Raw genomic sequence first — 17,970 nt, 5'->3', positions numbered from 1 at the left:
ATTTGGTTGACCTTATGTTCTCGTTCTGTTTTTAAAATTGTGATTCAGAGTACGAAAAAAAAAAACCATGAAGCTTTAAGTCCTTGGTTGAACATATAAAATACTAGCCTGGTGTCACACTGAAACGTTTACTTTCTTGTCTAATAACTGGTGGCTGTGCATATGTTACGCACAGGAAGATTAGTGGCGAAATGAGACAAAGGAAGGAGACCCTGGTACAGGTTGCAGATGACAGCAGTGGTGACTGAAGGATTGACAATGGAGTTTATTGGGTGGTGTGGCAGCAAATCAAGTGATTCAATTTTAATTTTACCCAGATTCTGGTAGAAATTTATCCCCAGTGGAGGTTCACCTTTTGTGTGCCAAGACCTTCATGGCAAATGGTAAACTTACTGTCGTCAGAATCAACACCTACACTCAGGAAACATAACTTTTAAGTTTTTATTTTAAAAAGAAATTAAAGAAAAATGGTCCATGAGACCACTTCTTATTTCATCAGTTGAGGAGGTTGACCCAACAGAATGAGAAATGTATACGTAGTGAAATGTACAATTTTGTTCATTATGAAGTTCTTTGCGAAACACAATTTTACGTAATGCTACAATCAAGTTTACTGTTTGGGAAAAGATTGGGTAGGCAAGACTACGTTGCTAGTATATAACTCAGTGCTCCAATGGCTATTTATTTTATTTATTTATCGCACTTGTATCCCACATTTTCCCACCTATTTGCAGGCTCAATGTGGCTTACAAAGACCTGTTATGGCATCACCAAATCAGGGTACAAAAAATACAATTGATGTGACAGATATATCAGGATAGTAAGTTAGTCTAATAAAGCAGTTATAAAAGACAATCACCGCGAGGAATGAGTAATGATATGTTAGAATTGGTTATGGATTTTCGTGATCGGCTTTGGTGAAAAGGTAAGTTTTCAGCGATTTGCGAAAGTTAATGATTTTGTTGATTGTTTTCAGGTGGTTTGGTATAGCCTTCCACAATTGCGTGCTCATGTAGGAAAAGCTGGACGCATGTGTTAGTTTGTATTTTAGTCCTTTGCAGCTGGGGAAGTGCAGGTTAAGAAAAGTACGGGCAGATCTTTTGGCATTTCTAGGTGGGAGGTCCACAAGGTCAAGCATATATGACGGGGCGCCTCCGTAAATGATTTTGTGGACAATCGTGCAAATCTTGAACTTGATGGCGTTCTTTGATTGGGAGCCAGTGTAGTTTCTCTCTTAGGGTTTTGCACTTTCATATTTTGTTTTTCCAAATATAAGTCTGGCTGCGGTATTTTGGGCAGTTTGAAGTTTCTTGATAATCTGTTCTTACAGCCGGTGTAAAGTGCATTGCAATAGTCCAGGTGGCTAAGTACCATTGATTGTACCAGGTTTCGAAAAATAGCTCTTGGGAAGAAAGTTTTTACTCTTTTTTTTTTTTTTAGTTTTTTATTTATGTTTTTTCCGTAACCATATAAAATCGACATTAAACATTTACCTTTCACAAACTAGATAACATTTGGAATGATTGCTTTTTACAGTTCCATGTCTCTTCAGCCATTAACATCATTGTGCTAATCTCCATCTCCCACCCTTCCCGAAAGTTTTTACTCTTTTGACCTTCCACATGGAATGGAACATTTTCTTGCTGGTATTTTTCACATGGTTTTCAAGTGTGAGATTTCGATCGATGGTGACTCCAAGAATTTTCAAAGTGTTAGAGAGGGGAAGGGTAAAGTTTGGGGTGGTTATGGTGGAGTGTTTGAAATATGAAATAAGCGATAACTTTACATCTCAAATTTTGCAAGAGTGGTCTTACATATTGTCCTTTTTATGTGACACTTGTAAAGAGAACTAAGCAGTTCAAGCAAAAGGCAGCAAGCTGATGAGAGAGTCTCGCCATTTGTATTGGTATGTTCTTAAAATGCACCAGAGGGTACTTTTCTAGCCTGCAGCAGAATAGGGTGGGCAGGTGGGGCTGGGGCCCGACCACTTTTTTGCCTAACATAGCGTTGGCAACTTGGGAGCTTGGTTTATTTGGCCCTTTCAGCCACAAAGGTGTTCCGCCACCTTCAAGAGTAATGTTTTCTTGCAGGAAATAAGAAAGTTCAATTTGTATTTCTTTCAGGTATTATTTTGCCTGTAGCCTTGAGGGTTATAACTGCAAATACTGTGTCCTTCAGCACGTTAGAGGCTTTGAGGCTGTCCTGATCATCCTCTGAATGTTTTGAGGCTGGCACCTGGTGCTAGAAGAGGTCTTCTTCATGCACCTATAAATATGGAGTCTTTGATATTCTGCTATAGCTATAATTAATCTCCTGCCTTCCCATATGAAATACAGTTAACCAGCATTTGTCATATTAATAATCTTTAAGCCATGTTTGTTTATTGCATTAGTTTGCAATTCTAGGAGCTATATTGGTCCTGAATCCAAAATAGATTTTTGCTGCAAGTGGAGGCCTCTTGGATCAATGGAAGAATTTTATCCAAAGGGGATGAGCTTCCTAGACCATTAGAAATGTCCAGTTCACTAGCTAGTCCTTCTTCAGACAAGGAGACTTTATCTTTAAGGACAGCAATGTTGTTTCAGCCTTTCTATCAGATAAAAGCCTAACTTTGCCACAAAATACAATGCTAGAGCCAAGGAGGTTTGCTTGAGAACAGGAGACGGCATGACGTCAAAAAGTTAAAGCTACTTAGGCAGTCTCTGTTTCCCCTTCCCCCTCGCAGCCGTCGTTCTACGTACACGTAAAACAAAGCAAACAAACCTATGAAATGCTGCATCCACGTTGTCGTTCTTTATTAGTATTTTTATTTAATCTCACTTATATTTTCAAACATACCAGGCTGTGCAGCATATGGGGGTGTACACAGAGGAAATATAATAACAATGCCTTTTTATAGGTAGAGTAGTAATTTATTACAAATTGTAATCAGTGTGTCATTTGGAGGGGCTAGTTATAGGGATACTAAAACAGACATCATGTTATGAGAATCAGATGCTCAACATTCAAAGTTTCTATTTATTTACTTATTTATGATACTTACATCCCACATTAAACGTGAAATAGGTTGAAACCTGGGAGCATTTAAAATCTTTTTTTTTTTTCCTGTGCCTAGATCAAAAGAGAAAGGTGGTTTGTGGGAACTTGCTCCTTTTGTTTTCTGGAATGCAGTGGTATTTTATAAAAATGCACTTAATATTGTTTATTACTACTATTTGATATTCAATAATGAGGGCAGAGCTACCTTCATGCAGAAGGAGTCAGTCTAAATGTACCAACATTTTCCAGCTCTGTGATATATATTTATTTATTCTTCAGATCATTTTTCAACGGCATTTTCTCAGTTATTACGCAAATGTGAACAAAATTATAATGTTAATACATTTTGGATGTTACTGAATTCTATTATTATGTCTTGCTTGTATTTCCAGTTTTGGCGCATTATAAGTCATCACAAGGACAAAATATAAGAAAACCAATGGACTACATTAGGGGCTTATGTTTAGTTATGTTTAAACAAATGAGAAATTTGCATGAAAGAAAATATTTATTTGTATTATTTTGACTTATGAAAGCCACTTGTCCCTGAAAGATGGTCAAAACAGAATAATCCATTTGTACCAAAGATTTGAGGTGAAGATGTGATTCCATGTGCCCCAGTGAAAGGAGAGTTTAATTTTACTTATAACACCAAGCTTCCCAAGGCAGATTACAACAACAGTTAAGATGAACCCATCAGTAAACAGGATATACTCACTGAAATTTGGCCAGGTATTTATTACTGTATTACATAGAACAGAGTAGAAAAATGAGCACAAAATACAGCCTTTATTAGTGCTGTTTCCAATAATTTTTTAAAGGTGTTGTAGTGATATTCATTTTTGATTTCATGATATTTTTATCTACATATGGGAAGCTTTCAAATAAATTAAAAAGCTGTCAGATCAGTTAAAAAAAAAACAAGAAACTTTTGTCCTCAATATTTTAAGGCACTGCCTGTCCAACTGGAACAGCCTTTGACTTTTTACAGACGGACCACGCATATGTAGTCCTTTGTCTAATCTTTTACTGTTGTTTTCAGTAGCGTTTGCTATTAATTTGGGTGAACCAGTATGGAGGCAATCTCCGCCCACTGGCTTCAACCCATATAATGGGCTAGATAGCCTCCTACCATCTCCTGTTCTCAATATAACCTCTTTGCTGTCACATAACAACCAATGAAGCCTTTTCTTTTGCTGTCGCCTGCCTGTGCTGCAGGTTTACTTAGCTGATTCATTAGCCTTCTTCAGAGATATCTTTCCAGCATTGACTAGTTAGTGATGCACAATGAATCATCTTTCCTACGTGCAGTTTTTAGGAGGAAAGAACAGGAAATGATATATTAATAACCATTGCCAAATTTCTGAGGTTTGTGTTCTTAATAAGCAAAACATAGTGTGTTCCCTATTCTGTTATAAATAACTAAGTGATGATACATATTTTTAGAACTTTTTTTTTCACCTGACTTGCACTCATTTCTCTCTACCCTCAAACATAGCCATTCCTGTAGCTGTTGGTCAGACAGGAGTGCTGAAAGTTCCTGATGGTTCTTTTAGTTTGTTCTCTGATTTTCTGAAAGCAGCAGGAAAGGGCAGAGATGTTATGCAGAGGTTAAGCAAAGCTTCTATTTTTGGAAATGGAATCATTTCAGTATCCAAATTTAAAAAGATTCTCATGTCTGTGAAGCCAAAATCATTAGAAAACCCCAGCAAAAGACTAATTTTGGTTGTACACACACATATGCATGTCTAATTTTAGTTTTTTGTTTTTTTTTTTAACTTATGCAAGTTATCATTCCCACCTTAAGTAATTCCCTTATTTGTCCGGTTTGTCTGTTCTGATTTAGATTTTAAGCTCTGTTGATCAAGGACTGTCTCTTACATGTTTAAGTGTACAGCTCTGCATGTGCATAGTATCGCTATAGAAATGATTAGTAGTAGTAAGTTGAAAGTAATCTTCCAAACTGCTCTGCCCTCAGGGCCGTGCCTAGGGTCTCTGGCGCCCCCCTGCAGACTATCAGTTGGTGCCCCCCACCACCCCTCCCCAATCCCCTTCTCCCCTCTGAGCTCCCCCACCCTCCACAATCCCTTTCTCCCCTCTGAGAACCCCTGAGCTCCCCCACCCCCCCCCCAATCCCCTTCTCCCCTGTGAGCTCCCCCTCTCCCATCTGAGCCCCTGTCCATCGAGAGCCGACAGAGCCCTCTTCTCCTGCCACCACCCTGCCTTTTTTTTTAAAATCTATGCAGCAACGCAGGCAACGCCTCCCGTCTGCCCTGCGTGTGCTGTGAAGGGAGAAAATCACTTCGCTGGCGTCGGGCCTTCCCTCGCTGTGTCCCGCCCTCTTCTGAGGTAACTTCCTATTTCCTCGAGGGTAGGACACAGCGAGGGAAGGCCGATACCAGCGAGGCGATTTTCTCCCTTCACAGGCGCACACGCAGGGCAGAAGATGGCCGCCCTTCTCCTTCGAAAATAAGCAGGATTGTCTCACAGACTCTCTCTTTGTGAATTAAAAAATATACATAGTAACATAGTAGATGACGGCAGAAAAAGACCTACACGGTCCATCCAGTCTGCCCAACAAGACAAACATATGTGTATTCCTTACCTTGATTTGTACCTGCCTTATTCAGGGCACAGACCGTACAAGTCTGCCCAGCAGTACTTCCTGCCTCCCAACCACCAGTCCCGCCTCTCATCACCGGCTCTGGCACAGACTGAATAAGTCTGCCCTCCACTATCCTTGCCTCCCAACCACCAACCCCTCTTCCCCCCACCTGCTCCGCCACCCAATTTCGGCTAAGCTTCTGAGGATCCATTCCTTCTGCACAGGATTCCTTTATGCATATCACACGCATGTTTGAATTCCGTTACCGTTTTCATCTCCACCACCTCCCGCGGGAGGGCATTCCAAGCATCCACCACCTATACATTCATCAAAGGCAGCCAAGTCACAGCAGTGAGGAGACAAATCAGGGGCTTGGGGTTCACTACACCTAGTTTGGAGCATGAAGCACTCATAAGAGATTGGATTGCTCAAAAGGAATCTTCACAATGTTGCACAGAGCCTTTTACAGCTAGGACACCAAATTTAAATCAAGTTCCAGGCAGTGGAGTTTAAAAGGAAGGCCTGTATGAATTCTGCTCCACACCATGACAAGAATCTATGACCAGGCCATGAGAAAGGAAAGGGTGCATCTTTTACGATAAGACTATCAAAGGCTCAATGGTTTAGTGCTGTACAATCTGTATATACTAATTTAAACGAGAGCTAAGATAATACATAATTTGAAGCAAATGAGGTAAACTGTCAAAAATAAAGGAATTTATTCACTTATTCTAACACTGCATTCGTTTTCTAACTCAAAATGTATCAACAGGATTAAAACAAAATTGAACATTTACTGGTTGGATTTAATTCAGTATTTATGATTTATTTGTTTTAATTAAGACTCATTATGGATGTGGGTACTAGAGCACAATACAGTCAGTTCAGTGGTCTTACAAACCAGCTGTAAGGATATTCAGTGCGAGAGTGCTAGCAATACAGGGAAACAAAAATATTTTACAAAATTTTCAAATCATCTTGCCCAGTCCATGTAAAATTATCTTTCAGATTACATTTTTAAAATGTATTTTAACAACTATAACAGTATGAATACTTCTATTCATTGGTACACTTGTTTTCCTTTAAATATACTTAATAGGGACAATGGTAACAACAACCATACAGGTTGGAAGCACAGCATAGCTGTCCAAAGTACTGTTCAGTGCATAATGCTTGCTGTGGAATGCACGTACTCAGAATAGTGTACTTTTGAGTGCTGAAATATTTTAACAAAAACGTTCAGCAAGACACAGATCGATCAGACAAAAAAATTACAACATTATGCTGTTCTATGCCATTATTTTTCCTGTCTCTCAACCTCCACTAAAACATATAGCGCCTTAAACAAATGTCAAAGTACAAAACACTCTTCTCCTTTTCAGGAGTCCATAGTCCTTGCAAAGTTACCCGACCCATTTCTGTAAAAGCACTGCTGAAGTGTAAGCTAGCTGGCTGGAAGTTAAAACTAGTAGATTTAAACAATTCTAGAACTGCCTGGCTCAGCGACGGCGGTCCCCACCTGGCAGTGTCGACGGCGTCCCCTGTGCCTTTGGGCAGCTTACCAGCACACGCAGCACTTCTCTTGTTTCTCCTCTTCGTTGCCGTCGTCCCCCCCCCCCCCCCCCCTTCACGCGATTCGCGAACCGCTTAGCACTGCTTAAAAAAAAAATTTACACGTCAGCAGGAACAGGCTGCTTCAGCCAATCCCAGGGGCCTTCCTTCAGCGTGTTCCGCCCCTGAGGGCTGAAGGAAGGCTCCTGGGATTGGCTGAAGCAGCCTGTTCCTGCTGACGTGTAAATTTTTTTTTTAAGCAGTGCTAAGCGGTTCGCGAATCGTGTGAAGGGGGGGGGGTGGGACGACGGCAACGAAGAGGAGAAACAAGAGAAGTGCTGCGTGTGCCGGTAAGCTGCCCAAAGGCACAGGGGACGCCGTCGACACTGCCAGGTGGGGGCCGGAGCCGGTTTTAAAGGTCATGATTGGGCTGGGGAGGCTTAGCCTCCCCAAGCCTCTTATACGGGGCGCCTATGCCTCTCTGCTCTTTCCTCCGCGCCCTGGGGCCTTTAAATCTTTTACTTCCGGTCGCAGCAGCGTCAGTGAAAGCTCCCTTCCCTTCGCGCTCTTGGTTCCCTCAGTGTCCGCCTTCTTCTAACGTCAGAAGAAGGTGGGACACTGAGGGAACCAATGAGTGCAAGGGAAGGGAGACGTCGGCAGCGCTTTCACTGACGCTGCTGCGACCAGGTAAAAGATTTAAAGGCCTCGGTGGTGCGGGGCGAGAGTAAGCACCACGGCGGCGCCCTCCAGAGGTGGGCGCCCCCCTGCGGCGCTTACCCCGCTTACCGCATCGGCACGGCCCTGCCTGCCCTGAGACCGTATGGTGAGGGCTGAGACTGAGCATCTGGTGCAGCACTGAGACATACTCTTGTATGTGGCTGACCGCCACTGGAGGTAGTTGAACATGGATATCTGAATTCTTCAGCCCCTTTAAATGGACAGTTTGTAAAGGAGTTCCCTGGGAAACAGGTTACCTGTGGAAAAATCACCTTTTAAAAAGGAGTGGAGGAGTGGCCTAGTGGTTAGGAGTGGTGGACTTTGGTCCTGGGGAACTGAGGAACTGAGTTCGATTCCCAGCACAGGCAGCTCCTTGTGACTCTGGGCAAGTCACTTAACCCTCCATTGCCCCATGTAAGCCACATTGAGCCTGCCATGAGTGGGAAGCGCAGGGTACAAATGTAACAAAAATAAAATAGATACTTTGGAGATTCTACATGGAATGTTGCTACCATTGGAGATTCTACATGGAATATTGCTACTATTGGAGATTCTACATGGAATGTTGCTATTCCACTAGCAACATTCCATGTAGAAGGCTGCGCAGGCTTCTTTTTCTGTGAGTCTGACGTGCAGGACGTCAGACTCACAGAAGCAGAAGCCTGCGCGGCCACATTGGTGATCTGCAAGGGCCGACTTCTACATGGAATGTTGCTAGTGGAATAGCAACATTAACATTCCATTTAGAATCTCAAATAGTAGCAACAGTGGAGGAGTAGCCTAGTGGTTAGGGTGGTGGACTTTGGTCCTGGGGAACTGAGTTCGATTCCCAGCACAGACAGCTCCTTGTGACTCTGGGCAAGTCATTTAACCCTCCATTTCCCCATGTAAGCCACATTGAGCCTGCCATGAGTGGGAAAGCGCGGGGTACAAATGTAACAAAACAAACAAACAAATGGGGCAGCCATGCAGGTGGGATTGGGACAGACTTCTAGAAGTACTTGGGGAGATTTTATTTTTGAATCCCTATATATTCTTACTTTTTATTTTTTTAAAGATTTAGGTGCCCCTTTACAAACAATGCTGCTCGTTCAAAGCAGTTTACAAGATCGATTCTTTTCCCATCTTTACGTCTCCTACTTGCTCTTGTAGAGTGTGGAGAGTGCAAAATTGCTTCAGCATCAGCCACCCATTGGGTTTTGAAAGGGAAACTCTGCCTAAAATGCGCTTGCAGGCCTGTGGGTACCAAGCAGTGACCAGCCTGCAGACACCATGAAAAGCTGAAAACTGGCTTCTAAATGTCTAACTTGAATGGGATAGTAGAAAGGGAAGAGATAAAGCCCATTGAACAATTGAGACTCTGGTGCTAATTCTTCTTCTGATGGCTTGTGCATCTAGTTGTTTGTAGTAAAGTTAAGCAGGACTGTGGAGTCCGAGTCCAAGTTGGAAGCAATTTCGGACGGAGTCGGAGTTGATAAAAATGTGCCGATTTCTGACTCCAGGTTCAAAATAAAAACTTAACAATATTAAATATGGTAAATGTATCATTTTGTACACATATATTTTTTTTTGTTCAGGTTCTTTGTTCAAACTTCAAATATATTTTGAGGTGTGTTAATCCTAATTGGCATCCAGGTGGGGATGTTCACATTCCAAAAATTGCAAGGTAGCAGAACAAAATGTACATAAATGTCCTTTGTCTCTGTAATTAAATTTTTCTCAGATTTACTGTACTTAGTAGGAGTTGTGGCCAGAAAAAGGGAAGAGTCGGAGTCAAAGGTTTGGTGTACCGACTCCAGAGCTCTAACGTTAAGAGCTTACGTAGGTTATGCAGATGAAAAAGTGTTCTTAGAACCCCAGTGTGTCTGTTGGACAGCCCGTGAATATCGGGGGGCAAAAGAAGGTATCTGTGTATCAGGTTCGTTCAGTGATGTTATAAAAGAGTAGATGATGATATATTTGATTGCTAATTCCTTCCCCTCATAGTTTGAACTTTGTAGCTATGCAGTCACAGTAGGTCATATATGATATCTTTGTTGGTGTCCTTTAAAAAGTGTCCCGACCTACAAAGGACAAATATGACCAGTAGTGCTGTACACTGACTTTTTGTAGATAACCGTAAAACGTCATCACTTAATTCAGTCATCAGAGAAGGGACAAACTGGGCAATCATGGCCCGTTTAAAACGAGGCAGAAAAACCAAGAGTGGAAGGTCCTGCGGTAATCTTAGTTCTCTTTGACAGTACTAACATTTAACCGTTCTGTTTGCCATCTTTCTGTTCAACCAGTTCGGCAACACCTGCTACTGCAACTCGGTTCTTCAGGCGCTTTATTTTTGTCGTCCGTTTCGGGAAAAAGTTCTGGCATACAAGGTCCAGCCCCGGAAGAAGGAAAGTCTCTTGACGTGCCTTTCGGATCTCTTCAACAGCATTGCCACGCAAAAGAAGAAAGTGGGAGTCATCCCACCCAAGAAATTCATCTCTCGACTGAGGAAGGAAAACGGTAAGATGGGGATTGAAGCAAACGGGGGAGGGGAGGGGCATCAGGGTTTCATCTGATATGCACAGGTGTTTGTAATCCTTGGCCCCCGATATGAGTTGCAACATGTGGCCTGCCATATTCTAAACCAAAACTTAGTGTCAGTGTGTGTAGCTGATTTATCATTTGCCTTATGATTAACCCTTTCATTGTTTACTAGCAATACTTCTGTTGTCAGATTTTTACTATACTTTTGTAGCTATTAATTTCATTTCACGGCTGTGTGTGTTAAAGTGTATATCGGGTGTGTTTTGTAGTCCTGTGTGGCTAGTCCTTGTATACAGTTATCTGAGATTTTAAAAAAAATGGTTTGGGAAGTTGATGATGTTCAGTACTTTGCAGTAAATCACAGAAATAAGTGATTATTATTATTATTTGTTGCATTTGTATCCCACATTTTCCCATCTATTTGCAGGCTCAGTGTGGTCTCCTGTTATTTCTCATTATTTAATTCTGCATGAACCTGTCACTGTCTAATTCAGTAAGGATAAGGTGGGGGGGGGGGGGGGGAGACATAGGACGGTCATGTCCTGCATGAGCTCATTTTGACAGTATTCATCAGCTTACAATTTGTAATTTCTGTCCAGGTCTTGAATGGTAAGGCATCAGTTTAGAGAGCTTGGTCATGCAGCTTTGTTAAGCCTCATAGTTTGAGTACCGGAAGCAGAGTAAAGTTTAAAAATCAGCTGGAAACTAGTGTGCTCGGTTTTCACCAGGGGCGTAGCTACGGGTGGGCCTGGACGGGCCCAGGCCCACCCACTTTTGCTCTAGGCCCGCCCCAACCCAACAACATCACTGCCGGGAGTGTTGCCTGCCTGAAATTCTTCTCCCCGCTGCTGCCTCGGTCCCTGCGGTATTCTTTTTTTTTTTTGCCCGTGACCAGCAGCGCTACGATTCACAGAGGCCGCTCCGCTCCCCACTGCAGCGTCCATTCGGCCCTACGAAAACAGGAAGTGCGTCAGAGAGGGCCGGATGGACGCTTCAGGGGGGAGCGGAGCGGCCTCTGTGAATCGTAGCGCTGCTGGCGACGGGCGAAAAAAACGAATGCTGCAGGGACCGAGGCAGCAGCGGGGAGAAGAATTTCAGGCAGAAGTTCTTCGAGAGTTGCTGCACAGGGGGGTAAGGAGTGAGGGAGAAAGTTGGACATGGGATGGGAGGGAGAGATGCAGAAGGAGAGAGAGAGAGAGAGAGAGAGAGAGAAAAAATGTTGGACATAGAAGTAGGAGAGAGGGTGACATGTGGGAGTAGGACAGGGGCAGAAAAAAAATGTTGTGCCCATCCAATTTGGGCTCAGGCCCACCCAAAATTGGCTGTCTGGCTACGCCACTGGTTTTCACACTTGCACCTTCTGCCCCCTGCATTATGACATAGTTGTAAGTTATTTCCTTAGGAGTGTGGGTGACATTCCCTGAAGGTTAGCTGGTTATGCTGTTCATTATCTGCCTACATAAGTAGCTTTCATGCAAGTAACAAGGTTTCTGGCATGTACAGGCACTGCCATCTTTACTTGCTGAAATCAGTGTCACGTTAAGTCAAATAATTTATCTAGTATTTTTTCAGTCAAAGAAAAAAAAAACTGTTTCCCTCGTTGCCTTTCTACCTTCTGCCAATCCAGTTTGCTTTGTTGTTGGATTTAATAAGTTATTTTTTCACTTAAGCCAGGAAATCTTTCCTCCCTCATCATATCTTTAATATAAGGTTAACGTTGTTTGGCACCTCTAAGGAAGTACTTTGTGTCATTAAAAGTCCATTAATGCCTGCAGAAAGCACACATTCCTTTTAGAGGGGAAGGTTCAGTGAGCAGCTCTTTCCTAGGGTGCCACATTCCTCGTCTTTCTGATTAGGAGGAATGGAAGCAGAGTGTCGCTTCAGTAGGTAACTAACTTAATCATCAAGAGTCCATGCCAGTGTGCAGAGGTTCTTGTTCATTTTCTCAGGTTTTCCTGAGGCTAAAGAATAAATGAAATACAAATTCAGGTCATTCTGGAGACGCATTAGCTCTGTGTGTGCTGAAGTAGGACATTACAGGGCCCTCGGAGGAGTAACCTAGTGGTTAGTGCAGCAGACTTTGATCCTGGGGAACTGGGTTTGATTCCCACTGCAGCTCCCTGTGACTCTGGGCAAGTCACTTAACCCTCCATTGCCCCTGGTACAAAATAAGTACCTGAATATATGTAAACCGCTTTGAATGTAGTTGCAAAATACCACAGAAAGGCGGTGTATCAAGTCCCATTTCCCTTTCCCTATTTGAGATTCTAGATGGAATGTTGCTACTATTTGAGATTCTAAATGGAATGTTGCTACTATTTGAGATTCTAGATGGAATGTTGCTATTCCACTAGCAACATTCCATGTAGAAGCCTGCCTTTGCAGATCAGCAACGCGGCCGCGCAGGCTTCTGTTTGCAGGACGTCAGACTCACAGAAACAGAAGCCTGCACGGCCGCATTGCTGATCTGCAAGGGCAGGCTTCGCTAGTAGAGGAGTAACCTAGTGGTTAGTGCAGCAGACTTTGATCCTGGGGAACTGGGTTCAATTCCCACTGCAGCTCCCTGTGACTCTGGGCAAGTCATTTAATCCTCCATTGCCCCTGGTACAAAATAAGTACCTGTATATATGTAAACTGCTTTGAATGTAGTTGCAAAATACCACAGAAAGGCAGTATATCAAGTCCCAGTTCCCTTTCCCTATTTGAGATTCTAGATGGAATGTTGCTATTCCACTAGCAACATTCCATGTAGAAGCCTGCCTTTGCAGATCAGCAACGCGGCCGCGCAGGCTTCTGTTTGCAGGACGTCAGACTCACAGAAACAGAAGCCTGCACGGCCGCATTGCTGATCTGCAAGGGCAGGCTTCGCTAGTAGAGGAGTAACCTAGTGGTTAGTGCAGCAGACTTTGATCCTGGGGAACTGGGTTTGATTCCCACTGCAGCTCCTTATGACTCTGGGCAAGTCACTTAAGCCTCCATTGCCCCAGGTACAAAATAAGTACCTGTATATATGTAAACCGCTTTGAATGTAGTTGCAAAATACCACAGAAAGGCAGTATATCAAGTCCCAGTTCCCTTTCCCTATTTGAGATTCTAGATGGAATGTTGCTATTCCACTAGCAACATTCCATGTAGAAGCCTGCCTTTGCAGATCAGCAACGCGGCCGCGCAGGCTTCTGTTTGCAGGACGTCAGACTCACAGAAACAGAAGCCTGCACGGCCGCATTGCTGATCTGCAAGGGCAGGCTTCGCTAGTAGAGGAGTAACCTAGTGGTTAGTGCAGCAGACTTTGATCCTGGGGAACTGGGTTCAATTCCCACTGCAGCTCCCTGTGACTCTGGGCAAGTCATTTAATCCTCCATTGCCCCTGGTACAAAATAAGTACCTGTATATATGTAAACTGCTTTGAATGTAGTTGCAAAATACCACAGAAAGGCAGTATATCAAGTCCCAGTTCCCTTTCCCTATTTGAGATTCTAGATGGAATGTTGCTATTCCACTAGCAACATTCCATGTAGAAGCCTGCCTTTGCAGATCAGCAACGCGGCCGCGCAGGCTTCTGTTTGCAGGACGTCAGACTCACAGAAACAGAAGCCTGCACGGCCGCATTGCTGATCTGCAAGGGCAGGCTTCGCTAGTAGAGGAGTAACCTAGTGGTTAGTGCAGCAGACTTTGATCCTGGGGAACTGGGTTCAATTCCCACTGCAGCTCCCTGTGACTCTGGGCAAGTCATTTAATCCTCCATTGCCCCTGGTACAAAATAAGTACCTGTATATATGTAAACTGCTTTGAATGTAGTTGCAAAATACCACAGAAAGGCAGTATATCAAGTCCCAGTTCCCTTTCCCTATTTGAGATTCTAGATGGAATGTTGCTATTCCACTAGCAACATTCCATGTAGAAGCCTGCCTTTGCAGATCAGCAACGCGGCCGCGCAGGCTTCTGTTTGCAGGACGTCAGACTCACAGAAACAGAAGCCTGCACGGCCGCATTGCTGATCTGCAAGGGCAGGCTTCGCTAGTAGAGGAGTAACCTAGTGGTTAGTGCAGCAGACTTTGATCCTGGGGAACTGGGTTTGATTCCCACTGCAGCTCCTTATGACTCTGGGCAAGTCACTTAAGCCTCCATTGCCCCAGGTACAAAATAAGTACCTGTATATATGTAAACCGCTTTGAATGTAGTTGCAAAATACCACAGAAAGGCAGTATATCAAGTCCCAGTTCCCTTTCCCTATTTGAGATTCTAGATGGAATGTTGCTATTCCACTAGCAACATTCCATGTAGAAGCCTGCCTTTGCAGATCAGCAACGCGGCCGCGCAGGCTTCTGTTTGCAGGACGTCAGACTCACAGAAACAGAAGCCTGCACGGCCGCATTGCTGATCTGCAAGGGCAGGCTTCGCTAGTAGAGGAGTAACCTAGTGGTTAGTGCAGCAGACTTTGATCCTGGGGAACTGGGTTCAATTCCCACTGCAGCTCCCTGTGACTCTGGGCAAGTCATTTAATCCTCCATTGCCCCTGGTACAAAATAAGTACCTGTATATATGTAAACTGCTTTGAATGTAGTTGCAAATACCACAGAAAGGCAGTATATCAAGTCCCAGTTCCCTTTCCCTATTTGAGATTCTAGATGGAATGTTGCTATTCCACTAGCAACATTCCATGTAGAAGCCTGCCTTTGCAGATCAGCAACGCGGCCGCGCAGGCTTCTGTTTGCAGGACGTCAGACTCACAGAAACAGAAGCCTGCACGGCCGCATTGCTGATCTGCAAGGGCAGGCTTCGCTAGTAGAGGAGTAACCTAGTGGTTAGTGCAGCAGACTTTGATCCTGGGGAACTGGGTTTGATTCCCACTGCAGCTCCTTATGACTCTGGGCAAGTCATTTAATCCTCCATTGCCCCTGGTACAAAATAAGTACCTGTATATATGTAAACTGCTTTGAATGTAGTTGCAAAATACCACAGAAAGGCAGTATATCAAGTCCCAGTTCCCTTTCCCTATTTGAGATTCTAGATGGAATGTTGCTATTCCACTAGCAACATTCCATGTAGAAGCCTGCCTTTGCAGATCAGCAACGCGGCCGCGCAGGCTTCTGTTTGCAGGACGTCAGACTCACAGAAACAGAAGCCTGCACGGCCGCATTGCTGATCTGCAAGGGCAGGCTTCGCTAGTAGAGGAGTAACCTAGTGGTTAGTGCAGCAGACTTTGATCCTGGGGAACTGGGTTCAATTCCCACTGCAGCTCCCTGTGACTCTGGGCAAGTCATTTAATCCTCCATTGCCCCTGGTACAAAATAAGTACCTGTATATATGTAAACTGCTTTGAATGTAGTTGCAAAATACCACAGAAAGGCAGTATATCAAGTCCCAGTTCCCTTTCCCTATTTGAGATTCTAGATGGAATGTTGCTATTCCACTAGCAACATTCCATGTAGAAGCCTGCCTTTGCAGATCAGCAACGCGGCCGCGCAGGCTTCTGTTTGCAGGACGTCAGACTCACAGAAACAGAAGCCTGCACGGCCGCATTGCTGATCTGCAAGGGCAGGCTTCGCTAGTAGAGGAGTAACCTAGTGGTTAGTGCAGCAGACTTTGATCCTGGGGAACTGGGTTTGATTCCCACTGCAGCTCCTTATGACTCTGGGCAAGTCACTTAAGCCTCCATTGCCCCAGGTACAAAATAAGTACCTGTATATATGTAAACCGCTTTGAATGTAGTTGCAAAATACCACAGAAAGGCGGTGTATCAAGTCCCATTTCCCTTTCCCTTCCCTAACCTGCAGTAAAAAAAAAAATGGCCTTAGCGTGCCCTTCTGTAGGTCATTCTCATACGCTAAAGCAATTTTTACCGTGGCTGTAAACCCCCCATTTTTCTATTTACTTTCATTAATGTTTGTTTATTTATTTGTTGCATTTGTATCCCACATTTTCCCACCTATTTGCAGGCTCAATGTGGCTTACAATTTTCCGTCATGGCTTACGCCACTCCAGAGTACAGATACAATTGGTATTATATAGAGAACATGGATGACATAATAAAATTAGACAATCCGGTATAGGGAGAAAATATTCCGAATATTAAGGAAGTGATGCCATTAATACACAGCCATTTAAAAAAATGACCGCAGGAGCACTTACTGCCACCAGCGGTAATGGAGATGTGCTAACTGGTTAGCGCGGGAACGCCCGTGCTCTGCCCCTGACATGCCCCCTAAAAAAATATCCCCCCCAAATTACCATATAGGTTATTGTGCACACTTCCCAAAACTAACGTGCAACGCAGTAGCACATTTATTTGTTTCCTTTTGCCAAAATGGCAGCAAGGCGGTTTATAATAAAAGCTTAGGTAGAGAGGTGTGGTAGCCGTGTTAGTCCACTCTTAAAGGTTATCAATAGAAATCAAACAAAATAAAACATGGAAAAGAAAATAAGATGATACCTTTTTTATTGGACATAACTTAATACATTTCTTGATTAGCTTTCGAAGGTTGCCCTTCTTCCTCAGATCGGAAATAAGCAAATGTGCTAGCTGACAGTGTATATACAGTGGGGGAAATAAGTATTTGATCCCTTGCTGATTTTGTAAGTTTGCCCACTGACAAAGACATGAGCAGCCCATAATTGAAGGGTAGGTTATTGGTAACAGTGAGAGATAGCACATCACAAATTAAATCCGGAAAATCACATTGTGGAAAGTATATGAATTTATTTGCATTCTGCAGAGGGAAATAAGTATTTAATCCCTCTGGCAAACAAGACCTAATACTTGGTGGCAAAACCCTTGTTGGCAAGCACAGCGGTCAGACGTCTTCTGTAGTTGATGATGAGGTTTGCACACATGTCAGGAGGAATTTTGGTCCACTCCTCTTTGCAGATCATCTCTAAATCATTAAGAGTTCTGGGCTGTCGCTTGGCAACTCGCAGCTTCAGCTCCCTCCATAAGTTTTCAATGGGATTAAGGTCTGGTGACTGGCTAGGCCACTCCATGACCCTAATGTGCTTCTTCCTGAGCCACTCCTTTGTTGCCTTGGCTGTATGTTTTGGGTCATTGTCGTGCTGGAAGACCCAGCCACGACCCATTTTTAAGGCCCTGGCGGAGGGAAGGAGGTTGTCACTCAGAATTGTACGGTACATGGCCCCATCCATTCTCCCATTGATGCGGTGAAGTAGTCCTGTGCCCTTAGCAGAGAAACACCCCCAAAACATAACATTTCCACCTCCATGCTTGACAGTGGGGACGGTGTTCTTTGGGTCATAGGCAGCATTTCTCTTCCTCCAAACACGGCGAGTTGAGTTCATGCCAAAGAGCTCAATTTTTGTCTCATCTGACCACAGCACCTTCTCCCAATCACTCTCGGCATCATCCAGGTGTTCACTGGCAAACTTCAGACGGGCCGTCACATGTGCCTTCCGGAGCAGGGGGACCTTGCGGGCACTGCAGGATTGCAATCCGTTATGTCGTAATGTGTTACCAATGGTTTTCGTGGTGACAGTGGTCCCAGCTGCCTTGAGATCATTGACAAGTTCCCCCCTTGTAG

The 17,970-nt window shown here is 43.8% G+C and overlaps 1 protein-coding gene across 1 annotated transcript in view; it reads left to right on the top strand.

Moving 5' to 3' along the window:
- The window catches only part of LOC115458940 (ubiquitin carboxyl-terminal hydrolase 12-like), an 82,716-nt gene that overhangs the window by 28,466 nt on the left and 36,280 nt on the right, over positions 1-17,970 (top strand). The window contains exon 3 of the mRNA XM_030188799.1: positions 10,201-10,414. Coding sequence (XP_030044659.1) covers positions 10,201-10,414 — 214 coding nt within the window. The remainder of the gene's footprint in view (positions 1-10,200; positions 10,415-17,970) is intronic.

This window comes from Microcaecilia unicolor, unplaced genomic scaffold (genome assembly GCF_901765095.1).
Source record: "Microcaecilia unicolor unplaced genomic scaffold, aMicUni1.1, whole genome shotgun sequence".
In the NCBI taxonomy this organism is placed as follows: domain Eukaryota; kingdom Metazoa; phylum Chordata; class Amphibia; order Gymnophiona; family Siphonopidae; genus Microcaecilia; species Microcaecilia unicolor.
Note: the sequence above shows the minus strand (reverse complement) of the source record. Positions and strands in the feature narration are given on the sequence as shown.